Raw genomic sequence first — 17,517 nt, forward strand, 5'->3', positions numbered from 1 at the left:
CTTCGATAGCTCATGATAAATTAGCTTGTATGACTTCTCTGCTTCAGAATACCGAATCTTGCGTAAATCTGCCAAGTGATGAAGCTTGGGTCTCAAGGCAGGATTGTGTTCCAGAGCAGCGTTGAGCTTCCCCTGAACTCCATGTCCAAGCATAGTTGCAAATTCTCCTTCGGCAGTCAAGTACTCTAGGTTGAGAGATAGGTAAGAACGAGCAAGTACTAAAGTTGTTTTGGCCCTGCTCACCCACTGCGCCCCTGACATTACGCATATTTCTTGATTTGAGCAACAAATCTTGAGCTGCTTCCAGACGCATCTCCTTCTCCTACAGTTCATCGGTGTAAGTTGGAGTGATATAAAGGAGTGTTGTTGGTGCCGCGATTACATACCTTGAGTTTTACAGCTAGGAATGTGACTTCCTTCAAGGCAGCCACAACCTCAGCTTTACACGAATCTTTTGTCTTAGCAACTTCATCTTTAGCTCTAATCAACTCAACCTATGTTATTGTTGATTGATGTTAAATTCAGCAGTCCCTCGAGGCCCTGAGTTGCCTTACCAGCATAGTAGATCGTGTCGAAAATGGTCTTGAGATCATCAAACACCTCACAGATGGAGCTATTGCCACGGACTTGCTAAACAAGCTCACGTTTGCTTTGCTTTCGGGACTGGTGACAAAGGTGTGTGTGCCTGTGTCGGCATCGTTACGGCCTGTAAAGTTACGGTTATATGAGGAATCAGCCCATCGAGCAATGTAAGGTCTCTTTGTAGCAACCAAATAATCCGCCATTCGTTTATTGTATGGGAAGAGTGATGTAGTGGCACGGATTTCAGCACCCATGTTACTGATAGTGGCCATATGGTGTGGAAGTCTACGGTGCCGCAATTGTAAGCCCTTGATTGGATTTCATACATACACTGATGATTTCAACAGGAGAAACAGATCATGAGCGGATTCCCATAGTGGTACTTGCTTGTCTCGTACAACCTTGAGGTTGTTTTCAATACGTTGATAGTTTAGATTTTGCAAGGGTTCCAAGTTTGAGATTGGTACGATTTAGGAGGGGGAGATAGTGGCGAGACACTTTACAGGCACTATCCTGAATGGTTGTGGAGCGATTTTCATAATCTCAAGAAAGATGGTCAATGTTCCAGAAGTAAGGGGATTTGTTGGAATGAATGCTGCGAGGTCTGAGCTTGTACGATTTGTATCATCCGTAAGAGCAGCAAACAGAATGCATTCTGCATTCAAATCTTGGAATAACTTGCGGTTTGTATCAAGTCTGAATACATAGCCTCTTTCGAAAAGTTTGCAATAACAGGATAGAAATGCTCTCAAGTGCATTATCACACCAAGCCTTAACAAGTAGACTTGAAATACGTACCTTGACAGTCCTTGCAATGATATTCATGGGATGTAACACGCTGTTTCAAAGTTCCTGGCAAAGTTCAAAGTGCTTTCCATCTTTTGACCAAACAAACAACTCGAGACAATCAGAAAAGAGGTGTTTGATTGTCAAAGCAAAATAAGAACGATTATAGTAAATCTAGGCAGTTGCTACCTCGCTCCATCTGATATATAAAATCATTGCAGCAATGGCAGAGGAGGATGATGATTTGGCCAGAGAGCTCGAAAACGAAGACGAAGAATTGGACGAAGAGGAAGAAGACGAAGAGGTAAATTATACTGCTTGCGATTCGCTGCTTACATTACACTAGTTCTACTCATCAATCAAACACGAACAAATCACTGACATTTTGGTCAACATTTGAACGTTTTAGAGACCTCAAAAGAAGAAGGCCAAACTAAATCCTTTCGTCGATGTCGAAGCTGCTGTTGAAGATGAAGAGGACGAAGATGATGATATGGAAGAAGATGATGAACCTGATGGGCCATTAGGTAAATTGACATAACAACACCAATTACCTACAAATTTTGACTACACACCGAACCTGAGTCTAATAATGAACAATTTACCAATACAGCTGATGAAGAAGGATTCGATGAAGAAGCAAACAAGGACTACTTGTCAGACAAGACTCACCGCCAGCTTGAAATGAGTCGCAGGAAGGAAGAAGATCAAGATGCAGAAAAGATTGCTGCGCGAATGAATCAACGCTATAGTGGTCATTATCAATCTGGTCAATATCGAGGAGATTATGAACGTGTTCCCAGAGAAGTACTTAAACCTCAAGTCGGAGATCCAAGGCTATGGTTGCTCAAATGTGTGGTAGGTATCAGGTGTCTTTGCTACGGTCGTTTCTATGCAGCATGATTGCAGAAATATTCATTTGCGATCATTTCATTAGCCTGGAAAAGAACGTGATATAGTATGGAGTATCATTCGCAAGTACACCGAGTTTTTGCACACCAAAACTCCCCTATTGATCACTTCCGCATTCGCCAAAGACAACTTGAAGGGCTACATATACATTGAATCAGACAAGGAAGCATATGTCCGCACTGCTATTGAAGGCTTGCGAGGCTTATATACTTCCAAGCTGTCCATGGTGCCTAATGGTGAAATGGAATCATCTCTCAGCATAAAGACAGCCAACAAAGAATTTCAGCTGAATTCTTGGGTTCGAATCAAGGGAGGAAAGTACAAGGGTGACTTGGCTAGGGTATGTAATGATCATTCAATGGAAGCAATTAGCCATCCGTTCATGAACGTTAATCTGTTCCATTTTTCTCCGCTCTAGATCAAAGAAATCTATGGTCCCGACACTCTATACTTGCAGATTATACCAAGAATGGATCCAACAAAGGCAGTCGAATCTCAACGTGAAAAGTCTCCATCACCTCCACCGACTCCTCCAGCTACAGAAGGCGAGGATGCCAAAGGCAAGAAGAGGAAGAAGGTTGTCAAGAAGAGAGTCGCCACAGTACGAGGTCAACAAAAGTTATTCAGTCCAACTGAGTACGGGTAAGTTATCCCACTTCGCGACATTGTTCGTTTAAGACCTCATCTGACAACATGCCTCCATCATAGTGTCCAAGTCCAAAAGGGCCCTGAAGGGACACTCGTCCACGGTAATGACACCTATACTGCCGACGGCTTCATGTTGCGTATCTTTAAAGTTGCCCAACTTGATACCGAGAACATCAACCCTACACTCGAAGAAATCTCGATGTTCAACGTAAAGGATTATTCGAAAGAGTTGGCTGCTCTCCCTGATTATGTGAACACTGTAAAAGACTTCAGTGTGGGTGAGACTGTCTTGGTGAAAGCTGGAAAATCTGGTAAATACAAGGCAATCATTACCTCGATTAAAGGAGACGAGATTCGACTACATCATGTTGATGAACCTGAAGTGGTACGAACTGCGTCATGTTTCATATACATGTTCTTCTCATCAATTCGCATGTACTAAATCATGTATTTCTGCTAGGTTCATCCCGTCAGTCCAGCAGACATCACCAAGAACTTTAGTTCAGGTGATCACGTCAAAGTGGTCAATGGAATACACAAGGATGAAACCGGCTTGATTGTTAGTGTCAAGGACAATATCGTCAGCATCTTGTCGGATCTCAACTTTAGTCAGGTAGTGATATAAGTCGTCACCGTTTCTGTAGTGATTTGCGATGCTAACAACATACTCGCTTGTATTAAACTAGTTTGAGGTGTTTATGAAAGATTTGAAGCTGGCTTCTGAAATTCAAACATCAACCTCATTCTCTGGTGGCAAATTCGATATCCACGATCTGGTCGACTTGCCGTAAGTGATGATTTGACTTTTCGCTTTTTTCTTGGCTTCTTATCTTCATTCTTTGTAACAACAGCTCTGGAGATGTTGCTATCGTTGTAAATATAGATCGAGATTGGGTTACAGTCATGAATCAATGGGGTGTTGTCACCGGAGTAAAGCCAGCAGAAGTCATCGTACGACGAGCATCAAAGAACGCCATTACAAATGATTCAAAGGGTAATCCCATACGAAGTGGAGATTCTGTTGAAATATCAGATAATCGAAGCACGCATCTCGGAAAACGTGTCACTGTATTGCACGTCTTTCGATCTCACGTCTTTTGCAAGTCGCGAGAGATGGCTCTAGAGCATGGTGGTGTCTTTGTCACCAGGGCTTCCAATACCATATCAACCAAACATAAAAACGATATGGGAATGAGTACAATCGGCGGTCGTGCAAATCCATTTGCTCCACCATCCGTGCCTATGAGTCGTCCTGATTCTCTACCACCAACCCCTTCATTCGCAGTTCCTCGTGCTCGACGACACAACTGGGTCGACAAGACTGTCAAAATCATCAAAGGTCCATATAAAGGATATCTTGCTTCCATTCTTGATGTCAATCCTCCCAAGGCTCGACTTAAACTACAAGCCACTAACAAGATTGTCACTTGTAAAGTCGATGAAGTGCAAAACCCAGAAGATACTAGCAAAACACTATCTGATGATGTAGATACTACCATGACTGCACGACGTCCATTAAACAATGATTGGGCTGCAGCATCATCGACTCCCTTTGATGGAGGCAGAACGCCAGGATATGGTGGTCGAACACCTGGATATGGTGGTAAGACGCCAGCCTATGGTGGTCGTACTCCTGGCCGTACAGGTGACCAAACACCAGCTTGGGATGCAGGCAGCAAAACACCAGCTTGGGATGCAGGCAGTAAAACACCTGGATATGCACCTCGCACTCCTGCACGTCAAGATGACGACTATTGGTCTCCTCATGGTGGTCCTCCTGATCGTGCAACTTCGGGTCATTGGGGCGAACGATCGTGAGTCCTTGCTTTTGACGTTCTGTAATTTCGAAATTATTGTTCTGTGACATGAAGGGATCTAATTCTTTGTTAGGGATAACATGGCTACCAATCCTGCAAATACTGCCGACTCACCTTGGACTGGTGTCAACACGGAAACTCCAGGTCGTTATGATGCAGCTCCTTCACCTTGGGGTTTTGGAGCTCCAACTACTCCACATCCTTCTTCGGTTCCAGCTACAGCACAAACACCATTTGCCCATCCCGACACTCCACTTATACCAGCTTCACCATATGCAAGTGCCGCCACTCCTGCTGCCACTCCACATGTGCCAGACACACCAGCCATGCCCGATGTGGAACAAGGTACATGGAGGACCGTTTCCCTTGCATTTTTTCGCCTGTATTTACAATGTTAATCCATTTTTGATCTAGTGTTGGATATATCTTGGGCCTCTGCTGGTCTCGAAGTCACATTTGTCGCTCGCAACAATACGACTTATGGCAATGGTCAATATGCTCAAACAGTCGGTGCAATTGAAGCCGTCGAATCACCATATGCCACTGTAAGGATATTGAGCACCAGCGAGGTTTTGCCACAGGTACCAATTGAATACTTGGCCTTTGTCAAACCTGGTAAAGGAGATCATGTTCGAGTCATTACTGGTGAGAATATTGATCAGGTTGGAAAGTTGGTCACTATCGATGGACCAGATGCTGTGGTGAGGATGCCTACAGGAATGAACATTATCAGGCTCGACGATTTGGCAAAGGTCACACCTACAGCGGCACCATAAAGTTAATAGCGTGATAGGCTTGGATGATAAATTTTAAAACGGATTGCATACGATTGTTGTATTTCAAAGAAGGAAGGGAAGTTGTGCTCAATATATATTGTTATATTATATGCAAACGACGTAATTGTTACTAATTCTACTGTTTGAATTTTGTCATGACTGTATCTCTAGCCGACTTAATGCAGTCGTTCAGGCCGACTCCACCATCGGCAGCACCAATAAAGGATATTCTATTCCCACTCCATTCATCCAAAGCCTTTCTAATATTTCCCATCCGATCTGCATGCCCCAACACATACTGCGGAATACACTGTCTCTGCACACCAACAACCACATCTATAGGCTCTTCTTTAATCCCCAAATGTCTACTCAACGCCTCCAACGCAACCTGCAACAACCTCTCATTCGACACATCATCCACCTCCCCAAACTTGGCCTTAAACGCATGTCCACCCATCATAACCGTCACCCGCGTCATCGGTACTTGATCCTGTTGCGGCAAAGCACACGAATCAAACACAACACCTAGAATCGACTCGTTCTCAGATGGTGGTATCAGGTACCCGAATCCGTCAATGGGTAAAATGTTTGGTGATGCGTATGCGAGATTTATGACGCATACATCCACATATGGGATTGCGGATAGATCTGTTTTGGGGATGGATTGTGGGAGGATCCGTGATAGGGATGGGATTGGGATGGATGATATTATGTGCGATGCGGATTTGTGTGTTGAGTCTGACAGCTTTACCTATAATACGTGCTTTGTGAGTTACATGGCAGACTTTGTCAGTATTGATGTAGCGAAAGTCCCTTTTTTGGCTCACCTCAATCGAATCACCCTTAACACGTAACTCCTGACACCCAACACCCAACTTCATCTCCACATTCTTCCTCTTACTCAGCACACCCACAAGCGCATCAGGTATCTCCTGCATACCATCCTTGAACGAATACACGCTACACGTCTCCTGCACATCCGTAATAAACCGCATCTCATCTTCATCACCACCACACAACTCTCGCAAATCCACTTTCGGCGGCTTGTTCAGCAGCATCCCCAACACAACAGATCCAAACTTGCGTTCCGCGTCCCATAGTGACGTGAATGTGGATTTAACACTCAAGTTCTTAGCATCTCCGGCCCAAATCCCCTGCACAACAGACGATATAAGCGTATCTGCGACGTGGTTTCCAAACCGGCGTGATATGAAGGAGTGGATTGTTTCATCATGTACGTGTGCCTTACGTCTAAATGGCTCGGATATGCCCGAAGCGATTATGCCTTTCGTTGCGGGTGCATTCGATGTGATGAGAGAGGATAGCGAGTGTGGGAGGGCGTTGATCTGGGATTTATAGTATAGGAAACGGTTTCGTGCTGCGGGTGATGTTTTGGGGACTTTGAGGATGTTGCGTTCGAGGCCGATTTTGTGAACCTAATATTGTTTGATGTGAATAAGCGATCGCAGGGATGGGAATCATGAAGTACGACTGAAATGAAGGCTTACAAGGTCTAGAGTTATAGCGCCAGGGAGTCCGGATGGCCGTAGTGTTCGTGGACCACGTTCGAATAGGATTTGAGTGTTAGTTTGTGGGTTTGGACGCTTTATGGACTCAATCCATCCGCCCCAACGTGAAGATTGCTCTACCAGGGTAATTGTCGTGGCTGGCAGCAGGCTAGAGAGGTAGTAGGTCGCGGCTAGTCCTGAAATACCTCCTCCTAAAACAACTATGTTAGACATTTTGAGCTAAAGGGCTCTTGAAGCTGAGATAATTGAAGCGACGCAAACACGAAATTGATGCCGCCAGTGAAACGAACTATATACGTGATCTATGAAAATATGCAAACATACAATTAAAAATTGTCTAATCGCTGTCTTCTTCGTCCGAGTCCTCCTCATCAGCTTCCTGCAAGAATTTGACCAGTGGTGCTGCCTATTGGGTTCACAGAAACATTAGTCCTGAAGTTCACACAATGTGGTATGGAACTTCAAACAAAACTCCTAGGAAGAAGAAGCCAGGATGCCGGAAACCAGGGCACGTACCAACTCTCGCACTTTAGCCATTGCTCCGGTAGTGTTTGCAGTAGTACCATGCCATTTCATGACTGCATCTTCCTCAGCAATGTCATGCTCATAGAATAATCTGAGCATAGCAGCAAATACTTTGTATGTGGCTTCATTCTCAGCGCAACAGCTCTATAAAAGCGGTTACAGCACAGTTATTTTTTTTCCTTTCAATGGTCGCCTATAAGCTTCTAATAAACCTTACATGCAAGATTTCCAAACAATCGACTTGATCTTCTTGCACCTTGGCATATCTCACCAAGAGTTTTGCACCCCATTGTTGCATGAGCTACCCGAAAAAAACGTGTAAGCAAAAAACAACAAAAGGATACCTCATGGTTTGACGTGGCCGCTTAATCCCTCACCTCCTTGGCACTAGCACTGTGATTCGACAGGTTGACATGACCAACCAGAAACGGTATAACAGATGCTCGAATGTCGTGAAACGTGGCGTTGTGAGCATACTTATTAGTGTTCAATTCGGTCGCTATGTCATCAACTGTATGGCCAGATACAAAGACATTTTGCAACGTCTTTTCAGCTTCAGTCTTCCACTCTTTGTCTTCATCATCTGATCCGAAACCAGTGCCCATTGTTGCACCATCGTCGTCACTTTCGTCGTCTTCTGATTCGGTATCATCCATTTCTTCGATCGAGTTGGGATCAAATGTCCTTCCTGTTCCAACAGAGAGTTTGTATGAGTCGTCCTTGTCCAGTTCTTTTTGCACATACTCGCATAGGATATGCATACCCATCTCAGTCAGTGGATAATTCCTTGCATCCAGATCGTCCAGATCGCTTTCAAATGGTATAGAAGGCCATAGATAGCCTTTACCTTTCGTACCAACCACTTTTCGATCGAATGCTTGAGAAAGAGAAGATTTCAGCAAAAAATACCCACAACCGAGGATAATGGGCCAAATTGTGTCTCACATGGCCCTATTCCTTCCATCAGTAGCTCGTCATCTGTTGGCTGATCTTCCGAGTAGGGCCGTATGGATAATTTAGAGAATGGTGGCACAGTAATATTGGGTCCGAGTTCCACCTAAAAATCACGAAGTTAAACGATGAGCTTTTGAAAAAGTTGAGATCCTGGCAGGTAATTCAACTGATTTGTTTACCCCAGATCCAATAATGCATCCTCTTGAAATCATAACATTCTCATGTATCTTGACTCCTCTTCCAATAATACATTGCTGGATCCTTGATTTGGCCTTGATTTCAGTATTGTCCCATATATAAGATCCATCAATGGTGACTTTTTCTCCAATCTTGCAGTTTCTACCAATGACACTTTCTGATACGTTGGTGTCAGATTCTACGCTCGTGTGAGAGCCGACACAGACTCTGGATGATAGAACTGCAGATCTAGAATCAAGAATGGACAAGAGATGGCTCTTGAGACACAAGGAAAAAAAGAAGCGGACGAAGACTTGCCATACCTGGTCAAGAAGACTGGGTTTTCCAAGTACACATGTCGCCTCGACATGTAATACAGTGTATCATCAGCGATGTTGCTGTCAGGTACCATTGGATAGGCCCATCTCCCAATAATGTCCTTGCTGAAAAAAATTGTACAAAGTGGAGGAATCAGGTTTCGGCTGCGACGCGAGTCATCTGACCAGACAACTGGTAAACGCGCATTCCTTACCTCACAGAATCATATGAATGAGTACTCCTCACACGAGCAGCATACTCATCTTCCAACACATAGCAATGTATGGTCGACGTCAAAACATCTGATTCCAAGACACCACGAACGAAATCCGTCCTGATGTGCTGATAATCAAAGTTTTCTTGAAATAGAGCTGGGACCTAAAAGTAGTTTCAAGAAAATCAGAACTCGCAAAAGCCAATGGTATAGATGGTTCTGAATCTCACATCAAGAGAGCATATATCAATCTGACAGTCAATCAAGTCGTTACGAACTTGTAAATCAGGGTGTTTCTGAAACCATTCTAATTCTAGCTCGATTTTTGATTTTGGTGGGTATACTTCTAGTGGTTCGTAATGGACACATTCGTGTGTTTTGGCGTCAATGATGAAGAGTGCTTCTTCTCCTCGTGCCCTGTTATATCATGAAAGAGGGGTCAGATCAACAGTTTACGGATATTGGTTTACGTTGAACTTGCCTTGAGCGATGGTTGGCACTAGCTTGCTTGACCACCTTCACGACAAAAAAAAGCCCATGAAAACCTCGCTTGAATTCAATTTCCAACGATCTGATTTAATTGCTTACCATAGTCATAATAGAATTCTTGTCTTTAGCACGTCGAGCCTTGTGCGTGGCAAGAGCCTTCTCCAAACTCATGTTTGAGACGACATCACCACTAATCAGTATGAAATCCGACTTGACAAGCCCTTTACGATCGACTTCTCTTAATGCATCACCCATGCTTCTCAATCCCAATGTTTCGACAGTTGTGATTTTTGTCGGTGCTCGATTCCATTTCGATTTTCTGGTGATGCGAGATTGTAAGACAGTCAGAATCAATGTATTATACAAATATACGTAAAATAGATGGGAACTTGATCTCAACAAACCTTATGTAGTCTTTAATCTTGTCTGCATGAGCACAGGTCAAAACATAGATTTCTTGGACACCGCCAACAGCCAAGAATTCCAACGTGTATTCGAGCAGAGGTACGTTTACTAGCGGTAGTAAGCACTATTTGAACAGGTCAAACACGTCAAGGAAAATATAATGTGACGTGTCTTGATGCACACGAAAAAATCAACAAAAAGGATGAAAGCTTACTCGAGGCTCGTCCTGTGTAAGCGGTTGGAAGCGATTATTGAATGAATCTGCTACGACGATGGCTTGAAGCACTTCCTCGCTCTCTATGTTCTTGTTCGAGTTCTGCTTGGGTGGCATCGCTATTGGCTGCTTTTTGGAATGGAAGAGACTAACAGAGTTTCAACTCGTTCGGGATTTTTCGCGTCAGATTCACTCGTTTCGCAATAGATCCATAGAACCCAGATTCCAAGCTGGCGTATGTAGATTGGATTACACCCAACGGGCTTGTGATTACGTGCGTGTTATGTACGATATTCTAAAACTACAATACTGTTTCAATCAAAGCCGTACGTGAGAGCATCTTCTCTCAAACTACTTGCGCCATTTGGTGCCACTACATCCTTTGACCCATTCAAACGTGAGCTTCCGACCCCATTCGACGTCTGCAACCGTGAGCCCATCAGCATGGCTTCAAGTCGATCGAACCGTTCATCTATGCGTCGCTGTAAACGATCAATCCTCTTATCCAGTTCCATCATCATATCCTGCTTTAGTAGAGCTACTGTTTCGGGTGCGAGTGCTGGTTGTATTATTGGTGCTGGTGCTGCGTTTACTCTCAGAGATTCCATCATTTTCATTAGAGAGATGTCCATTGAGTGCAAGTCTCTTGGGTCCTGTTGCAATGTAAAGTGCTTTGTTAGGGCTGTGTTTGAATGTGATCTTGATGCGCTGCGAACTTACAGCTGTACTTGGAGAAGCATCATATTTGAGCGACACTGCATACAATGTCAGTGAAGGTGTGGCTTTATTGTTTAGGGGGCGTATGCTTGGGAACTAGTATAAAGTAAGCGAGATGAGAAGTCTGGAGAAGTCAAAGTATCTGACCATGTAAACGTGACGTACACGTATCGAGAGCTTGTGTGTAGTAAGCTCAATAGGCAATACGGCTGAAAACACTGGTTCCTCATCGTCATCACTCTCGTCAACCAGCTGCCCTTGCACAGTTGACACATAATTGTCCTCTGAAAAGACTTCCAATACCCGTGTAGAAGATATTACCACCATCTTACGTAGATTCATGACATAATTTAGTGGCATGCATATATGTAGTGTGCACTTTTGTGCAGAGGGACTGGTTTTTGTTGATGTCGGGGGACTCATGACCACATACGACAGCGCAGAGTCGCCTAATTATGAAATAGAGTCAGTCTATATCGAATCTACACTTGAAGCCAAGTCGCAGTTACCAGTTTCGTCTTGGTTGAGCAGCTTTTGGAGATCACCATCACACACCCAACCAGAGACATCAAGATGAGGCAGAAGGCCAGCAGAAGAAGGAATGTCTGAATTGGCAGCCATGACTAGTCTCCAGATCGACACTATTAGCTCACCGATTGATCAAGGTTTGTCGGAGCTTTGCCAAAATTCGTCACGTTGGTCATTGGTGTGAATTGTCCAGAATTTATACGCGACATTTGGAGGGGTTTACAGGACGCGATCTTAGCATTCGAATTACATTGTAAATGATAGTAAATGGTGCTGTATTAATAAAAAACAAGAAATTATACACTACCAACAAAAGTTGCCAATGCGACCATTACATGAGGTGTACCAAAACGAGTAAGAATCACGTCCAAAAATTGATATAGAAGAGTTGGAGTATTCACTTTTTACCTCTCAACCACTTAACTACTTGGGAGAAAACGCGAGGCCGTCTTCTTTTCACGAGAGTTGACAAGGGCTGCAAGACCAGCCATTTCGACTTCCTTTCTTGCCTTTCTGCCTCTAAATAATCCAAGCTTAGTCTTATAAAACAATACTACTTTTACTGATGGTTTCCAGTCTACGGCAGTTGCGTGAGAAGCTGTGTAGATTGATTTGGCTTCCATTGCGTCATGAACACCAATACATCTCGGAGATCATCAGGAATAACCACTTTAACCACCACCACGTGAGGGTACTCATTCTGGTTGCATGATTTGAGTATCTTGGTTCGGTCTTCCTTGGAACGAGGAGGGATAAGGTTTGTGACATTTTGATACTTATGAAAGTGAAGGCACAAACGCACTTTACCAGAGAACGTCCTTGCAATTGCGTAATCAGGCTTCCACACTAGTGAAAATCGTGGAGGCTCTGCGTCTCAACAGCTTTATGTCTCAGGGATCTCAGCGATAATCTCACTGATTACCACCACTAGAGCGTAGTGACTCTGGCTGCGTGATTTGAGTATACGAGTGTCTTGATATTGTGGAAATGAACTGTCGGCCTTCCTATATAAAGTCATGAAGGTTAAGATACAATGTTAGAATACTAGAGAGTTGTTTGGATAGAGCACAATCAAAGTCAGCACCGTACTTGGCTTGACTTGATCTATTGGGAGGTGCGCACCAAAATGCTCATTACTAGTATAATCCATGTACATCCAATGTGAGGTCTCGACATCTCAGAGATCGTCAGCGATAGCCACTCTAACTACCACCACTAGAGAGTGGTCTGCTCGTCATGATAAGAATGCTTCCAGTGAATGAGGTGACCTTGTTGTTACTGTTTTGCATTTTATTCTGGTTTTGCAGATCTGGATTTAGATTCCTGCACTTATCTCGCTAGATCTAGACCACAGGCAGTATGATTAGTGTATAAGTGATGCTTTTACTATGTGGAGATAGTGCTTACCACCACATGGTCCTTGTTTCTCGTTACTTGCGGCAATTCGTCAAGTTTCTTGGATTTTTTGATTGTCAGGAGTTGTGTCGTGAAAAGAGACATAAACGACAATTCAAATGTCGAGCTGAGGTGCTTTTTCTAAGAGGTATGAGTAGAATTAGTTCATGCTGTCTTCCTTTGCCTGCTGTAAACTGCGTTTCAAAAGTGGTATGTCGCTTAAGCTGGCTGCTGAACATGCAACCAACCGAAAAAGCTCTACTGTAAGCTTTTGAGGAAAATAATGTCTATATTTTGAATAATACAATATGTACAACATGCAACCACATCCACTATTCACCAGGAAACTTTTCCAACCGAACACCACCATCACCCTCCGCTCTGCCATATCCGACGTCCATAACTCCTTGTTCATTCAAATACCTTAATGCAGCAGTATCATCAACCTGTTTGACATGAGTCCTTGTCTTCTCAGCGAGGGATATGAGGTTGTCGTCTGGGACGTATTGTCTTGTGAATACGCCTCGAGCAATCTCTGGCAGGAAAGTATCACCAGTAACAAGCTTTGGCTGGTTTTTAAGAATGTTTTCAATCGAGCCTATTGAAGCATTTCAAACATGGTAGGTGAGTACATGTTTGTGAACAAGTCAAGTAAAGAAATAGGTATGCCTACCAAATTTTTGAATCAACCCGAAAGCGCGAACAGGACCGATTCCTTCAATTGTAGAAGAAAAGTCTGTTCCCATAAGTATACACAAGTCTACAAACTAGTTGGGCATACTTCAGCAAATACGGTTTTTTGTTTTGGTTGCACACAACGAAATTCAAAGTTTGATCTGTCCCATACCTGTGAGCGAGACAATTGCAAGCCATCTCTCGCTAGCTGAGGATCAACTACAGTTACGAGATCTTTATCCAGAATATTCCTTCCCAGCTTCTGAATCACAAGTCCATCTCCAGCCACAATAGCGTCTGTATCTTCTGTCAAGGTTGCAGATACCAGACCATGCGATGCCAGTGATGCACAAACCATTTCTCCCTCATAATCATCCTTTTCAATCGTATAGTGTGAGATGTTCATCAAATCAAGCAAATGGGCTGCCTGTTTGACGAGATTTGGCGTCACTTGAGCTATACGTGAACGTAGTTTGTCCTGCCGTGTAAGGTGGTGCTTTTGTAACAACTAATGTGGAGAGTAAAGATGTGAGACACGTCCTGATGATGGCGCAGATCTCTGTTTTTTTTGCGGTAGAAATCAGTACCTGAAGATGTATGATGTGCTCAGGATTCAACGCCCCTTCTTGCTTTATAGCTTCAATCAATGCTAATTCTTCTCTAGCGGCACTTTTTACAGGCCTAGATTCATCATCTGCTGATTGAATCTTCAATAGGTTGTCAACATGGGCTTCCAACATATTCTTTACGTGTTCAATGTCTTTTGCGGCGGTTTCTGGCGGTGGTCTAGACGGTTTATCAGGTGGTGGCTGTATACTAGTGGCTTCTTCATCGGTCATCAAGGCGGCAGCAGTTTCCAAATCAGCTGTTACGTAATCTAGTTGCGAAGACGACAGATGTGACATGATATTGAGCAGATCATTTAGATGATCTAGTCGATCATGTCGTTGCTCTTCACTTTCGATGGCCGAAAGGAGCTCTTTACGACGTTCTCGTCGCCGTTCACGTTCTACAGCTTTCACGATTGATCTCACACCTAGCAAATAGTAGCATGTGAGAAGTCACATATATACGTACATCATGTTAGTTCTTACCAGTTCCGGGCCCATCAAAGATGAAAAGAGGCTGGACGTTATGGAATGTGAGTTTCCGAGCGACATAGTAAATACCACGTAGTATCAGAGCAGCATCCGACATTTGTTCTTCACTTTCATGATCACGGCCACCACGTTTATATGAGGTATAGAGAGCCTGATACGCGAAAAGGGTACCGTCAATAGCCAATGGTTGGTGAGCAAAGTGTGATAGGCTAACTTCTTTCAAGCTCGAAGGTGCATATCGTTTCAGATGCGGGATCAAGTTCCTGACTCCCATTTTTAATCTACGTAATAGCCATGGATGATTAGATTCTTCGTGATTTTCGTGATTTCAAAGTCAACAACAAAACTAGCTCAACTCCAAACAAGGACATAGCCAATCGTTTTTGAATGAGCTTGCCGTCCATCGCACGTAGATCCATAGCACTGGCCAACTCACCTGTATTCCGTTTAAGTAGTCTCAGCCAGCATCTGTCTACTAGCTCCATTAATTCAAATCTGCAAGCTCATCCAAGCAAAATGCCGGCCATTCCTATCGATGCAAAGAACATCACAAAGACATTCGACTATCTGGTGATCGGAGGCGGTTCCGGAGGGCTTGCTAGTGCTAGAAGAGCCGCCAGTTTTGGTGCAAGTGTCGCCATTGTTGAATATGGTATGGATCACATTACTGCTTGGCGGAGACGTATCTGTTATTTGTTGTTTATTGCTCGAATGATCTTACTTTTTGATCGTGAATTCAAACATTGAACTACAACAATCACTGTTGCAAACACCGCGACATACTGCATCTCACAACCAATTACTAACAGAATACTTACGTTAGATCGAATGGGAGGAACATGTGTCAACAGAGGCTGTGTCCCTAAAAAGATCATGTGGACTGCAGCTTCCATCGCTGAATCACTCCACGAAGCAGCTGGCTACGGGTTTGATGTCACAATCAACAAATTCTCTTGGAATCTCGTGAAAAACAAACGTGAAGCATACATTCGTCGTCTAAATGGCATATACGCTACCAATCTCGTCAAAGACAAGGTCGAAACTATAACTGGACATGCTCGTTTTGTCTCTGAACGTGTGGTTGAGGTTGAAGGCAAGCTGTATGAGGGTAAACATGTCTTGATTGCAACGGGTTCGAGAGCTACGATACCACCATTGGAAGGTGCTCAGAAGTGGGGTATAACTAGTGATGGGTTCTTCGCGATGGATGAGATGCCAAAGAAGGTCAGTATAAGTGGCATTTAAATTTTCGACTAGTGGACCTTTCTGTCGGGCATGCTCAATGAGAATGAATTCCCTAACATACGATGATCATTCTTCAATTTGCACTCGACTTACGCCACTTTATGTTACAGGTCGCTGTCGTCGGGGCCGGATATATCGCTGTAGAACTAACCGGCATCTTCCACGCCTTGGGCGCAGACGTTACTCTCTTCATCCGCCACTCTGATTTCCTCCGCTCATTCGATTCCATCATCCACAAAACCCTCATGGACGAATACAAACGTGCCGGTATCAAAATAGTTATCAACTCTCAAGTAGTCAAGACTGAAAACTTGGGAACTGAAGAAAACAAGAATCTGCGTCTTACCGTCCATGACTCTGAAAAGAATACTGATACTATATTAGAGGGATTCGAGGATATTATTTTCGCTGTTGGACGTGCCGCCAATGTTGAAGAATTGGGGTTGGAGAATGTTGGGACAAAGCTTAATGATCATGGATATCTGATTAGTGATGAGTGGCAAGCGACTAATGTTCCTAACGTATATGCTTTGGGTGATGTTTGTGGTGTTGCCATGTTGACTCCAGGTTGGTATTCGTGATAACTTACTTGAATCTGTCAATCCTATGTGCCCTCTTTTGCTCACTTGCAACGTTCTACGTCTTTCCAGTTGCTATTGCCGCTGGCCGTCGTCTATCAGACCGACTCTTTGGTGGCAAACCAAACTCCAAGCTGGATTATACCAACATCCCTTCAGTCATCTTTTCACATCCTACTGCTGGTAGTGTCGGTAAGTACACAGAAACAAACCAACAATCTTAATGAGGGAATGTCGACTTTCATTGCGACTAACCGTGGCCTTGCTCGTAACTATAGGCTTGACCGAAGAAGAAGCACGCCACAAGTACGGCAACGACAAGATAAAGATTTATCAAGCACGATTCACAAACATGCATTATGGATTGTTAGGTACACACCATTAACACTACTCTCTCCTCGTTTTTTGTGCATTACGCTAACGAAACACACAACATTCAATACAGATTTCAAACCACCAACGGCATACAAACTAGTATGTGCTGGACCTGAAGAAAAGGTCGTTGGACTGCATATTGTTGGAAAGGCTTCAGACGAGATCTTGCAAGGGTTTGCTGTTGCTGTCAAGATGGGTGAGTCTCAATGAGGACTGTTGTGAATGCTTCAAGTCCGGTTTTTTTGTGTGGGTGGATTGAATACTTACAACACTCACGTGTCATAGGTGCAACCAAGGCCGATTTCGATGCTACGGTAAGGATGCAAAAGTCTCAAGGACGTGTTATGGCATATGACGTGATTATGTGGATTTAACTTTTTCTTGTTGTTCATTAGGTGGCAATACATCCCAGTGCAGCTGAAGAACTAGTAACCATGCGATAGAATTCTTTAAATGGGACAATTTTGAATGAATACATATCATACGCTTTGCGTTCGCGAAATACACCATCAATGTCAGTCGCCAAAGCCACGTCCGTAATCTCGTTTTCAAACTGAC

General features: G+C 43.7%; 5 protein-coding genes across 5 annotated transcripts; 2 read left to right on the forward strand and 3 right to left on the reverse strand.

The window, feature by feature from the left end:
- Nucleotides 1-1,591: 1,591 nt before the first annotated feature.
- SmJEL517_g04657 (uncharacterized protein) lies at nucleotides 1,592-5,521 on the forward strand (the record flags this gene model as incomplete). The annotated part of the gene is made up of 11 exons (XM_031170585.1): nucleotides 1,592-1,672; nucleotides 1,778-1,895; nucleotides 1,982-2,226; nucleotides 2,306-2,620; nucleotides 2,699-2,922; nucleotides 2,989-3,313; nucleotides 3,389-3,541; nucleotides 3,615-3,715; nucleotides 3,780-4,742; nucleotides 4,819-5,090; nucleotides 5,160-5,521. The coding sequence occupies 11 exons, from the start codon at nucleotides 1,592-1,594 to the stop codon at nucleotides 5,519-5,521; spliced, it is 3,159 nt and encodes a 1,052-aa protein (XP_031023476.1).
- A 136-nt stretch (nucleotides 5,522-5,657) lies between these two features.
- HEM14 (protoporphyrinogen oxidase) lies at nucleotides 5,658-7,263 on the reverse strand (the record flags this gene model as incomplete). Its single annotated transcript, XM_031170586.1, has 3 exons — nucleotides 5,658-6,272; nucleotides 6,349-6,957; nucleotides 7,030-7,263. 3 exons carry the CDS (start codon nucleotides 7,261-7,263, stop codon nucleotides 5,658-5,660), a joined length of 1,458 nt encoding a protein of 485 aa, XP_031023473.1.
- Nucleotides 7,264-7,387: 124 nt separating this feature from the next.
- SmJEL517_g04659 (uncharacterized protein) lies at nucleotides 7,388-11,684 on the reverse strand (the record flags this gene model as incomplete). Its single annotated transcript, XM_031170587.1, has 18 exons — nucleotides 7,388-7,456; nucleotides 7,567-7,719; nucleotides 7,793-7,876; nucleotides 7,953-8,452; nucleotides 8,521-8,632; nucleotides 8,709-8,955; nucleotides 9,030-9,149; nucleotides 9,239-9,402; nucleotides 9,469-9,655; nucleotides 9,695-9,741; nucleotides 9,827-10,046; nucleotides 10,132-10,256; nucleotides 10,347-10,475; nucleotides 10,540-10,609; nucleotides 10,677-10,999; nucleotides 11,067-11,159; nucleotides 11,229-11,512; nucleotides 11,573-11,684. 18 exons carry the CDS (start codon nucleotides 11,682-11,684, stop codon nucleotides 7,388-7,390), a joined length of 3,039 nt encoding a protein of 1,012 aa, XP_031023474.1.
- Nucleotides 11,685-13,318: 1,634 nt separating this feature from the next.
- Nucleotides 13,319-15,035, reverse strand: SmJEL517_g04660 (uncharacterized protein; the record flags this gene model as incomplete). Its single annotated transcript, XM_031170588.1, has 5 exons — nucleotides 13,319-13,584; nucleotides 13,660-13,753; nucleotides 13,834-14,169; nucleotides 14,249-14,697; nucleotides 14,756-15,035. 5 exons carry the CDS (start codon nucleotides 15,033-15,035, stop codon nucleotides 13,319-13,321), a joined length of 1,425 nt encoding a protein of 474 aa, XP_031023442.1.
- Nucleotides 15,036-15,277: 242 nt separating this feature from the next.
- On the forward strand, nucleotides 15,278-17,402 carry GLR1 (glutathione-disulfide reductase; the record flags this gene model as incomplete). Its single annotated transcript, XM_031170589.1, has 8 exons — nucleotides 15,278-15,413; nucleotides 15,585-15,985; nucleotides 16,117-16,573; nucleotides 16,657-16,776; nucleotides 16,863-16,955; nucleotides 17,030-17,155; nucleotides 17,245-17,273; nucleotides 17,355-17,402. 8 exons carry the CDS (start codon nucleotides 15,278-15,280, stop codon nucleotides 17,400-17,402), a joined length of 1,410 nt encoding a protein of 469 aa, XP_031023447.1.
- Between the last annotated feature and the right edge of the window lie 115 nt (nucleotides 17,403-17,517).

This window comes from Synchytrium microbalum, assembly GCF_006535985.1.
Source record: "Synchytrium microbalum strain JEL517 chromosome Unknown SmJEL517_scf0033, whole genome shotgun sequence".
Taxonomy (NCBI): Eukaryota; Fungi; Chytridiomycota; class Chytridiomycetes; order Synchytriales; family Synchytriaceae; genus Synchytrium; species Synchytrium microbalum.